Source organism: Watersipora subatra, chromosome 7, assembly GCF_963576615.1.
Source record: "Watersipora subatra chromosome 7, tzWatSuba1.1, whole genome shotgun sequence".
In the NCBI taxonomy this organism is placed as follows: domain Eukaryota; kingdom Metazoa; phylum Bryozoa; class Gymnolaemata; order Cheilostomatida; family Watersiporidae; genus Watersipora; species Watersipora subatra.
Window position 1 is genome coordinate 38303030 of NC_088714.1, and position 13122 is coordinate 38316151.

Genomic DNA, 13122 nt, shown 5'->3' on the forward strand with positions numbered 1-13122 from the left:
TCCAATATCACTTTGATCGTGGGCTGTATGACAGTGGAATTTCTAGTAATAATGAATAGTTTACATTAATAACAAACAATTAATTTTCTCGTTGTCCAACTCCAAGGCTTTTCATTTTTTTTTTACTTTGAAAGCAACACCATTGAAATAATTAATAACTGGATCAGACTAATAGTAGTTCCTTGTTTAACGTCGTCTTGATACTCTGAAGTATAATGTATATATAGAAATGGTTTACATTTATGATGGTACTAGCTGTGCAACCATGAGGAAAAAGTTTTGAGCAAGACAACTAAATTAAGAATAAATACAACAACTGTAAAGGTTTTCAAACAACTGTAAATTTAAAATTTCATAACCTGAAAGAGAAGTGTTTCGTTGACATAAATTAGAAGGAAAATTAAAAATATAAAGGCGATTAAATGTAAATGTGAAATCATTAGCAAGTGTTGGCAAAATATACGTAGTCTATTTTGCTACGATTACAATGCAAAATTATTTGGTATACAATTATATGATTTTAGTTCGTTTCAGTGTTGGCATGCAAAAATTGGCATGTAGGCTAATATCGTAGGCTATAGGTACTAATAGGTACAAATCATCATCATTAAAAATAGTGCCAAAATAGTATGTTAACCTTAGTAACTATAGGTACCTACTATGACTTTAGTGAATTTTGTGGTTATGATCTGCGGGCCCAAGATAATATAACATTACAATGTACTACGTGGAGAGTTCTTAACTTCGAGACAGATGTTTAACCTAAACGCTGAATCTAGTTTACTAAACAGATACTTAAGTTAAGCGATGTATATATTTTATTAACGTATATAATCTGTACACAATTCGCCAAATTTTAAGTTTGAGATAAATGATTGCCGATACCGTAGGGCCGAATAAATTCGCCTCAACAAAAAAAGGACGAATAAGCATCACGTTTCATATACAGTGAAACTCGGCTAACTCAAACTTCACAGGACCGAGAGAAAGTGTTGGAGTTATCAGAGCGTTCAAGTTATGAGAACACTGTCACAAGTTCATAGAAAAATCTCTATACTTTTTGATAAAATCGTTTTAAACTTTACATTAGAAGCATTTAATTTGAAACAAGCCATTTGTGCTTTTGATTTATATATTATAGTTTGTATATGTACATGTATCTACTAATAAATAAGTAAATACATGGACTTGTGACAGTGCTCTGATAACTTGAACGCTCTGATAATTCGAACACTTTCGCTCGGTCCCGTGAAGTTCGAGTTATCCATGTTTGACTGTACTTGTGAAATTTTGAATGAGCTATCAAAAGAATTTTATACTGATAAAGTTGATCAACAGGCAACACAGAGAGCTATTAGTATTTTTTGTAGTATTAGTATTTGTGACATATCGTGGAGCAGTGGAGCTAGATTATAATAAAAGTGCATACCATAAAGAATATGACAAAAACAAACTGATAATAAAATGCAATGGCAAATTTTGAATTTATGTAGAGCCTGCAAAACTGGAGCAGAGTCAAGAACTTAGTGACCTTATTACAAATAGTGTCGACATGATTACTCCAAGAGAGACGATCTGTCAAAACAAATTCTAGCAATTTTCTCTCACGCCTACAAGTGATAGATTGACCGTTAAACTTAAGAGCAAGCTATTTTGAAGGTTTTCATTGGCATTATAAAGAAAATGTGATTTTTGTAAATTGATTGTCATGTAATTTGATGTACACCCATTGATGATAGTGTAATTTGCAGGATGAGATTGTAGTTTGCCTCAAGAAGTTGAACATCTTTGTGATGACTCACAAAGACAATATGATCGGCGTATGCAAAGCTTCTTAAGTTAATTAGATTAAGTCGGAGAAGATCATTTATACATATTAAAGATAATACTGGAACATTAAGAGACTCCTGTAGAACACAAACATTTATTTTTGCATCAAGGAATTTTTTTCATTCATGACAACTTTTCGACGCCTTTTGTAAAAATAGGCTTGAACTATTTGCAGGGATTTACTTCTAAAACCAGCAAATTTCAGTTTATGAAATAATATTTTGTGATTGACACAGTCAAAAGCTGCGCTGAAATCCAAAAACATTATGAAAATCCCACCCATTCTTTTATGATCTAAACAGCCTGTAATCAGTTTATGAACAGTATCAGCACATGAGTGACTTTTTCTGAAACCACACTGATAAATATGTAAAATATCATTTTTGGACAAATGAAAGCAGATGTGGATATTTAAGCACTTTTCAAATTGTTTTTAGATAAAATAGGGAGTACTGAAATAGGGTGGAAATTCCCATGAAATTGAACTTGGCAAACTTTGGTCTCATTAAAGTTTGCCAAAGTTTACGTGTATCACCGAGCTTTGACTGCTTAACAAGTTCGTCAGTACATTTTGTCTTTTTCTTTTAATGTGAAAATTTCGCTGCTTTTTGTAAGCAGTTCAATCTCTGTAGTTTGTCAGGTTTTCTCTCAATTTTATATTTTGCTGTACTTCTTTGTCAAGCCGGATAGGTAAAGATTCTGACTTAAATTTTCTAGTTTTAAGAGGTGCCAATTTATTGACAGCTAAAGAAAACTTTTGATTCAATAGATTAATCATGTCATTAGTGTTCTTTTCAATCAGAATATCATTCCCTTTGATGGAGGAAAACTTATTTGAAATATTGTCAGGCACGAATATGGAAAAACTCATATAAGTGAGTTTCTGGGGAAATGAATTATGTATGACACCAATTTTTCTTTCAATAAATACCAAATTATTATCACTCATAGACAATTTAAGTACTCCAGAAAACTTGGTGTGATGAGAAAACTTTGTGTACACATGATCAATGTCGAAAAGATTGCAGTTACTTTTGTGAGTTCACCAATGAACTGTTTTAAAACTGTCAAAATGGCAATTAAGCCTAAAAAGGCATCAGTAATCTCATGATCTACCTGCCTACAACATGTTTGTAATCATCCCCTGTGATTATAAGCTACCATACATCACAGCGCAAATGCACATCATAATCACAAAAGAGAAAACAATTTTATAACTGATTTGGCCAGATGAGCAAACCTAACGCATTATGGCTAGCGAGCATTGACAATCTAGTTTAGCAGCCAAGAACTTCCACTATATATTTAACTACACTGGTTCATTCATAATACAGCCATACCTCGACATACGAGCTTAATGCATTCTGGGATGAAGCTCGTATGTCAATTTACTCGTGTCTCAAGGCACTACTTCCTATATAAAATGATTAGGTACAATTTAATCCATTACCATATTATGAAAAACCAACTAAAGAGCATATTACGTTGGAAAAAGTGTTTTTAATTGTTCCTATTCAGTTCCTGCACTAACGCGGGAACAAATACTCATTCAATTGTAATGATTTCCAATAAAATGTAACAGCCCTATGTACACTACCGAATTGAATTGCTTTAAATAATAAGCATATATTAGAGTAATAAACTATAATCATCATTTCTTTAATATGAGCAATAATTACTATCTTAACTGTGGAAATTCATGATCATTCTCATGGCTGATGTTATCGTTCTGTCAATCACTGCGATTGACTAGCACAAAAAAGGGGTGCGGCCTAAACGCTCCTTGTTGGCACCGGAAACGCTCGTGTTGTTGATGGCACGGTTATCACTTTAGGGGGAGATAACTGTATGATCTGATCTTTCAATGGATCGACGCTCGTAACTCCTTCTATTGCACATAAAAAGCTAGTTTTGCCTGCAAACTGTAGCAACATATCAATGAGTGCAATAAGCTTCTATGCTACATTGTTAAACATAGATATAAAAATGTCTTCCAATTTAGAATAAAATAAAAGTTGAAAGCTTCAACAAATTGCAAAGCAGGACGTAGGCTATGTCACCACAAGTTAATTGCAAGCAATAAATATCAACTGGTAGAGATCTCTCAGTTTCTCAATGCATATTTATTACGGGATCTTTGACAAGTTGGAGGTAAGTTAGCATATTTATTGCATCCAAAAGTGTTAATGTCGTTCCACTGGAAAGAGAGGGCGAAATATAGGTGGCATTTGCTTCGCCAGTGAAAGGTGTCAAGTTATATTCCAAGAATTCCGACGAGCTATTTGAAAAATACATCCCCAGCCTCTATTTGAATGCCACCTCTATATGACCGCCACCTCTATTTGACCGCCACCATAAAAGGAGGTTTGAAAAATAGAGCGCCATGGTGTACAATTAGAGGCTTTACGGTAGATTAGTTCTGGTTTGAATATTGTTTTGCTCCCATAGCAGCTACATTTTCCTTTATGCCTAGCTGTGGCTCTTTTAGTTCCGCGAGAGTCACTTGTGTCTTTTTTCACTCGCTTTGCAGATGAGTAGGAGTTACGATAATCACAAACCATCTTTATTTATTTACTGTGAATAAAAGGCTTAGGAAATGGCGTAAATGCATTATCCTTATGTACCAACATTCCATATAAACCCGAAAAGCGTGCTAATTCTAAAAGCAGTTACTGGCAGACATATGCAGCTTGGGGAGCTGATGTTAACAGGTAATACTCAGCCTTGTCAAGTACTGGCCCAAGGTTCACAGTCCGAAGGAAGTGATGTTTCTCAATGAACTCGAGGAAATACTTGATGTGATTGAGCCGAGTGAGTTCACCAAGGTCATGGAGCCTCTTTTCAAACGACTCGCTCGCTGCGTTTCCAGTCAACATTTTCAGGTAGAAAATTAACATCTATCGCTCTTGGACTTTGTCCTTTTGTGTTGCTGGCAATTGTCATGCCGATACAATTAATCTTAATTTTTAAGTTTCTGAACCATTTTAGATCAAATGTCAATGTCGTTTGCATCGGTTTACATAAAAACTGATTTGTTTATTAAGTAACCATAGTTACTGCTAGTTGTTCTAAGACAGGCCTGTGGTAGCAACTTACCCTTGTCAATTGTGAATTCATGACCTAGAGTAGTAGTAGAACAGAGCAGTTAGCTGATGGGCAGTTTTGTGACGCTGATATTTTGATGCTTTTTATTATGTCACATCATCCTCTTGCAGTGAGATTATAATCCATCAGTCAAGGTAGTGAGATTATAATTCATGAGTCAAGGCAGTGAGATTATAATCCATAAGTCAAGGCAGTGAGATTATAATCCATGAGTCAAGGCAGTGAGAATAAAATTCATAAGTCAAGGCAGTGAGATTATAATCCATGAGTCAAGGCAGTGAGAATAAAATTCATAAGTCAAGGCAGTGAGATTATAATCCACGAGTCAAGGCAGTGAGAATAAAATTCATAAGTCAAGGCAGTGAGAATAAAATTCATAAGTCAAGGCAGTGCGATTATAATCCATAATTCAATGCAGTGCGATTATAATCCATAATTCAATGCAGTGAGATTGTAATCCATAAGTCAAGGCAGCGAGATTATAATTCGTAAGTCAAGGCAGTAAGATTATAATCCATAAGTCAAGGCAGTGAGATTATAATTCATAAGTCAAGGCAGTGAGATTGTAATCCATGAGTCAAGCCAGTGAGATTATAATCCATAAGTCAAGGCGGTGAGATAATAATTCATAGGTTATTTTTTAGGTTGCCGAAAGGGCTTTGTACTACTGGAACAACGAGTATATACTCAGCTTGATCTCCGACAATGTAACCGTCATTCTGCCGATAATGTTTCCGGCCCTGTACAAAACTAAACAACATTGGAATAAGTAAGCTATGTTTACAATACATCCATATACTTAGGCGCTGCCAGTATTTCTGTCAGTAATGGTTTTGCTAGTTGGCTCATCGACGTTTTATAAAAAATTGCTTCAAAATTATATTGATAATGTTGAACCTAATCACTCCGCTGCTTTGTAAACAATTTGTAAGTTGAATATTCAAAGAATTTAATTTGAGGTGTTGTATTCTAAATCACTCTTGGTGATATTTCTTTAGCGAGCACAATTATAAATTATCAGAAGTTGTTTGAATGGTCTAGTTTACTTATATTCGAAGTTTATATTTTTTGTGGCAAGAATACTGTACTAAGTATGCTGGTGTATTTCATTGTATTGTATTATTGCATTGCATTGTATCATCTGTAGAACAATTCATGGGCTCATATACAATGCGCTCAAGTTGTTTATGGAAATGAACCAGAAACTGTTTGATGACTGCACACAACAATACAAACCTGACAGGCAAAAGTGAGTTGTGCCCTCCTTGTGCCTCCCCCTTTCACATGTATTTAAACCTCAACGGTAAAACAGCATTGAGTTGTACTTGTCTGCTTAATTTACTCTACACCAACTTTTAGATTTTGTTAAAGCATACAGGTAGTGATTACCAAATGTTAAACTTGTCTACTCCATCTCTATTTAAAGTTGTCTACTCCATGCTTATTTAAAGTTGTCTACTTCATGCTTATTTAAGGTCATCCATTTCATCCTTATTTGAAGTTGTCTACTTCATGCGTATTTAAAGTCGTCTACTCCTTTCTTATTTAAACTTATTTACTTCATGTGTATTTAAAGTTGTGTACTCCATGCCTATTTGGAGTTGTCTATTTACTTTGTGCTTATTTGAAGTAGTTATCTACTCCATGCTTATTTAAAGTTGCTTACTTCATGCTTATTTAAAGTTGTCTACTTCATGCTTATTTAAGGTCATCCATTTCATCCTTATTTAAAGTTGTCTACTTCATGCGTGTTTAAAGTCGTCTACTCCTTTCTTATTTAAACTTATTTACTTCATGTGTATTTAAAGTTGTGTACTCCATGCCTATTTGAAGTTGTCTATTTACTTTGTGCTTATTTGAAGTAGTTATCTACTCCATGCTTATTTAAAGTTGCTTGCTTCATGCTTATTTAAAGTTGTCTACTCCATGCGTATTTGAAGCTGTCTACTCCATGCCTATTTGAAGTTGTCTATCCACTTCGTGCTTATTTAAAATAGTTGATTACTCCATGCTTATTCAAAGTTAATTACTTCATGCTTATTTCAAGTCGTCTACTCAATATATATTCAAAGTTGAATTCGCTTTGTTCATTTTAAATTGACTACTTAATGTTAGTTCTACTGGCAGTGGTTGATTTTACAGAGAAAAAGAAAAGCTCAAGGAGAGAGAAGGGCAGTGGTTGAGAATGGAGCAGACAGCGTTGAAGAATCCAACTAGCAAGCTGTTAGTAAATGGTCAGTAGCCACAGCAATTATGATTGCAGCCACACCTCTACATATGAGTGACCCAAAATGCGACAAACTCGAGATACGAGCTAACTTTCTCTCAAGTTTCTTCCTTGAAATAAGAGTAATCTTTGAGATACGCGCGTACGAGCTGGTTCTCGATTCCCAAAGTTAAGCTTATTAACTTTGGGACAAGCGAGAAGCTTATCGCTTGTCGCTAACTTTTTTGTGATAAGCTTAAATAAGCTTATCACAAAGGTGATAGGCCTAACTAAGCTTATTGCAGAAAGCGATAACCGGATAAGCGATAACAAATACTAAAAACTATGTCGACAAAATTTAAGTAAGTTTAATAAAAGATTAAAACAAAAGATTAAAGCTTTAAATGCCTGCTAAATTCTTGTAAATTAATTTCAAAGCTTCTATCACGAAGGGTCACAAAAGTTTAGTGTACCGAACGCGTTGCTCTCAAGTCTCCCGGAACACCGTCATCCACAACGTCTGTCTCAAAGATAAAAACATCATTCGGTAGTGTACATAGGGCTGTTACATTTTATTGGAAATCATTACAATTGAATGAGTATTTGTTCCCGCGTTAGTGCAGGAACTGAATAGGAACAATTAAAAACACTTTTTCCAACGTAATATGCTCTTTAGTTGGTTTTTCATAATATGGTAATGGATTAAATTGTACCTAATTATTTTATATAAGAAGTAGTGCCTTGAGACACGAGTAAATTGACATACGAGCTTCGTCCCAGAATGCATTAAGCTCGTATGTCGAGGTATGGCTGTATTATGAATGAACCAGTGTAGTTAAGTATATAGTGGAAGTTCTTTTGGCTGCTAAACTAGATTGTCAATGCTCGCTAGCCATAATGCGCTAGGTTTGCTCATCTGGCCAAATCAGTTATAAAATTGTTTTCTCTTTTGTGATTATGATGTGCATTTGCGCTGTGATGTATGGTAGCTTATAATCACAGGGGATGATTACAAACATGTTGTAGGCAGGTAGATCATGAGATTACTGATGCCTTTTTAGGCTTAATAGCCATTTTGGCAGTTTTATAACAGTTCATTGGTGAACTCACAAAAGTAACTGCAATCTTTTCGACATGGATCATGTGTACACAAAGTTTTCTCATCACACCAAGTTTTCTGGAGTACTTAAATTGTCTATGGGTGATTATAATTTGGTATTTATTGAAAGAAAAATTGGTGTCATACATAATTCGTTTCCCCAGAAACTCACTTATATGAGTTGCTCCATATTCGTGCCTGACAATATTTCAAATAAGTTTTCCTCCATCAGAGGGAATGATATTCTGATTGAGAAGAACACTAATGACATGATTAATCTATTGAATCAAAAGTTTTCTTTAGCTGTCAATAAATTGGCACCTCTTAAAACTAGAAAATTTAAGTCAGAATCTTTACCTATCCGGCTTGACAAAGAAGTACAGCAAAATATAAAATTGAGAGAAAACCTGACAAACTACAGAGATTGAACTGCTTACAAAAAGCAGCGAAATTTTCACATTAAAAGAAAAAGACAAAATGTACTGACGAACTTGTTAAGCAGTCAAAGCTCGGTGATACACGTAAACTTTGGCAAACTTTAATGAGACCAAAGTTTGCCAAGTTCAATTTCATGGGAATTTCCACCCTATTTCAGTACTCCCTATTTTATCTAAAAACAATTTGAAAAGTGCTTAAATATCCACATCTGCTTTCATTTGTCCAAAAATGATATTTTACATATTTATCAGTGTGGTTTCAGAAAAAGTCACTCATGTGCTGATACTGTTCATAAACTGATTACAGGCTGTTTAGATCATAAAAGAATGGGTGGGATTTTCATAATGTTTTTGGATTTCAGCGCAGCTTTTGACTGTGTCAATCACAAAATATTATTTCATAAACTGAAATTTGCTGGTTTTAGAAGTAAATCCCTGCAAATAGTTCAAGCCTATTTTTACAAAAGGCGTCGAAAAGTTGTCATGAATGAAAAAGATTCCTTGATGCAAAAATAAATGTTTGTGTTCTACAGGAGTCTCTTAATGTTCCAGTATTATTTTTAATATGTATAAATGATCTTCTCCGACTTAATCTAATTAACTTAAGAAGCTTTGCATACGCCGATCATATTGTCTTTGTGAGTCATCACAAAGATGTTCAACTTCTTGAGGCGAACTACAATCTCATCCTGCAAATTACACTATCATCAATGGGTGTACATCAAATTACATGACAATCAATTTACAAAAATCACATTTTCTTTATAATGCCAATGAAAACCTTCAAAATAGCTTGCTCTTAAGTTTAACGGTCAATCTATCACGTGTAGGCGTGAGAGAAAATTGCTAGAATTTGTTTTGACAGATCGTCTCTCTTGGAGTAATCATGTCGACACTATTTGTAATAAGGTCACTAAGTTCTTGACTCTGCTCCAGTTTTGCAGGCTCTACATAAATTCAAAATTTGCCGTTGCATTTTATTATCAGTTTGTTTTTGTCATATTCTTTATGGTATGCACTTTTATTATAATCTAGCTCCACTGCTCCACGATATGTCACAAATACTAATACTACAAAAAAATACTAATAGCTCTCTGTGTTGCCTGTTGATCAACTTTATCAGTATAAAATTCTTTTGATAGCTCATTTAAAATTTCACAAGTACAGTCAAGCATGGATAACTCGAACTTCACGGGACCGAGCGAAAGTGTTCGAATTATCAGAGCGTTCAAGTTATCAGAGCACTGTCACAAGTCCATGTATTTACTTATTTATTAGTAGATACATGTACATATACAAACTATAATATATAAATCAAAAGCGCAAATGGCTTGTTTCAAATTAAATGCTTCTAATGTAAAGTTTAAAACGTTTTTATCAAAAAGTATAGAGATTTTTCTATCACTTGAGATTGGTTTGTTGTTTGAGGTGATGTTATTGCCAGGACGTTTTTAGATTGACATTGGCAAAATGTCGCAGAGCCACATTTTCTTCTTTTTAGGTTCTGCCCATTTTTGCTCTTACGCAAAAATGGGCAGAACCTAAAAAGAAAAAATATATTTAAGCTATACGAGCACACTCTGTATGTTTGAATGTGGTTCATTGCCTGTCATACATGTATGCTTATGTATATTTTAAACATGAATCAGTACTTAGAAACATAAAAATGTGCAAGATCTGAGATGGAATTTTGATCGTTGTTGAAATGCTCAAAAGAAAAGACATCTTTTTCTTTTGAGCGTTTTACCCACGATCAATTTTGCCAATTTTTCTTGAAGTTTATGCAAAGATTACCTCACTTTACCTTGCTTCCGAAGGGCGATCGCTAAGCGGATGTTTGGTATAAATCAAATTTCACCAAACCTTTAGAAAAGTCGTTGACAAAAATATTTTGCCGATGGTGGTAATAACGACGCTTATGAATTACGAAAAGTTGAGGTTTACCTCTATGGCTTGGAATAAAGTGATTTTCTAAAGTGATAACCGTTTCGGTAGCCGTTGGGAAAAAACAGTTGGAGTTAACAGTGTTGAGTTTGAGTTATCTATAGCAATGCATCATTACGTGGGAACGGACCAGAGAAACCGTTCGAGTTAACCATGTGTTCGAGCTGTCCGTGGGCGAGTTATCCATGTTTGACTGTATGTCTTTATTTTGGCTTAATGTTATATTTCTACTAACTGATGAAACGAAACACGCACGCACGCGATTTATTTTTTGTTGCGAAAAAGAGCATTTCGACTAACTACAAATCTATATATATAGTTTGTATATGTACTGATAAATACATAAACTTGTGAGTGTTCTCATAACTTGAACGCTCTGATAACTCCAACACTTTCTCTCGGTCCTGTGAAGTTTGAGTTAGCCGAGTTTCACTGTATATGCAACGTGATGCTTATTCGTCCTTTTTTGTTGAGGCGAATTTATTCGGCCCTACGGTATCGGCAATCATTTATCTCAAACTTAAATTTGGCGAATTTTGTACGGATTATATACGTTAATAAAATATATACATCGCTTAACTTAAGTATCTGTTTAGTAAACTAGATTCAGCGTTTACGTTACACGTCTGTCCCGAAGGTAAAAACTCTCCACGTAGTACATTGTAGTGTTATATTATTTTAGGCACGCAGATCATAACCACAAAATTCACTAAAGTCATAGTAGGTACCTATAGTTACTAAGGTTAACATACTATTTTGGCACTATTTTTAATGATGATGATTTGTACCTATTAGTACCTATAGCCTACGATATTAGCCTACATGCCAATTTTTGCATGCCAACACTGAAACGAACTAAAATCATATAATTGTATACCAAATAATTTTGCATTGTAATCGTAGCAAAATAGACAATATTTTGCCAACACTTGCTAATGATTTCACATTTACATTTAATCGCCTTTATATTTTCAATTTTCCTTCTAATTTATGTCAACGAAACACTTCTTTCAGGTTATGAAATTTTAAATTTACAGTTGTTTGACAACCTTTACAGTTGTTTTATTTATTTTTAATTTAGTTGTCCTGTTCAAAACGTTTTCCTCATAGTATGAAATTTGAAAGTTACAGTTGTTTGAAAAAGTTCGAAAACCTTTAGTTGTTTAATTTTTCTCCTAATTCATTTGAACTGCACAAAAAAACACTCTTCTCATGATATGAAGTTTAAAAGTTAGAATGTTAAAAGTTGCATTTTAAATAAAAATAAATCTTCTGTCCAGACTTTTTTATTACCCGAGCGTTCGCCTAGTATATATATTGACTGATGTTGTTTGTTTGAACAGGTTTCTTGCCTTCAGGGACCGGTATTATGGGAGCCAAAAAAGATGGCCTCGATGAACCCGTTGTTTCAGATGAACCTGCTGAAGCAATAAATCGACTACGACAGGAGGCATCAGAGGTCTGTTCCCAATCTTGTCAGTCTTTCTTCCATGCATGCTTCTCCAATGTTATATATCGAAAAGATTGTTACACTACTTCACTAGGCATTCTTGACACTCTATTCTATAAGGCTTGTTCTTGCCAAGATGTGGTTTGGACAAACCTTTGATTAAATTTTTTTTTAGACAAAACTGCCGGATTTACCAGGTGTGAAAAAGGAGAAGGTTTTGTTCAGGCGTAAATCTGAGTTGCCGCATGATAATACTACAATTAAAGCCTTAGAAACGCACAAGAGGAGGGAAGACTACCTGTCTACTATTAAAAAGGAGTAAAATAGTGGAGGCTAATTTAGTAAACGCTCCAAAAGAAATTTTCAAGTTGTGTGGTTGTGAGATAGTGTCAGACATCTTTAGATTGGACCTTCCAGCAGCCTACATTGGTTGTCTGCTGTTACCAGATTGTTAATTTGTATTGATTCATCCTGTTGATCAGCAGACTTTTGCTAGGCTGAAGCTTTGAGAAATCAGTTTGCTATTTACAAACTATCACATCCCTTTTAGTACAATCTCTCCATAGGTTCTCCGTTCTATAGCACATTTATATATTTAGCTTGAATGATTGTAAGCGTGCAATTGTTCTTTATGGAGTTGTTTCCTCCATAAAACAACTCGGGCCACTGAATAGTGAACACTCATGTTCATTGATTATTTTCACTTTTACAATCCAAACAGGTATTAAAAAGCATTGCTAGTAGCTAAATAATTCTATCATACATCGGTGTTGCCTTTCGTTGAACATTTCTATGTAGAATTTAGATATTATGGGTGCACGTTATATTACAAGTCTGTTTTTATCTGATCACCCAAGGAACAAGCTACTGTCTGGGTTAATACTTTATATTGTAAATAAATATTTGTGTGAGGTATTGATGCTTGTATTTCTGCATATAAACCAACCAATTATTGCATAAATTCTTCTGGTCAATGCATGATGAGCGCGATAAAATGTGTAACCCTAAACTCCGTGCCAACCATACTAACTATACTAACACTCTTGTGCAG

General features: G+C 34.4%; 1 protein-coding gene across 1 annotated transcript in view; it reads left to right on the top strand.

Moving 5' to 3' along the window:
- Positions 1–12986, top strand: part of LOC137399903 (serine/threonine-protein phosphatase 2A 56 kDa regulatory subunit gamma isoform-like) — a 40216-nt gene extending 27230 nt beyond the window's left edge. Inside the window, exons 8-13 of the mRNA XM_068086164.1 lie at positions 4542–4712; positions 5580–5704; positions 6083–6184; positions 7078–7169; positions 11965–12080; positions 12247–12986. Of these exons, the coding sequence (XP_067942265.1) occupies positions 4542–4712; positions 5580–5704; positions 6083–6184; positions 7078–7169; positions 11965–12080; positions 12247–12393 (753 nt within the window). The 3' untranslated portion in view covers positions 12394–12986. The remainder of the gene's footprint in view (positions 1–4541; positions 4713–5579; positions 5705–6082; positions 6185–7077; positions 7170–11964; positions 12081–12246) is intronic.
- Positions 12987–13122: the final 136 nt, after the last annotated feature.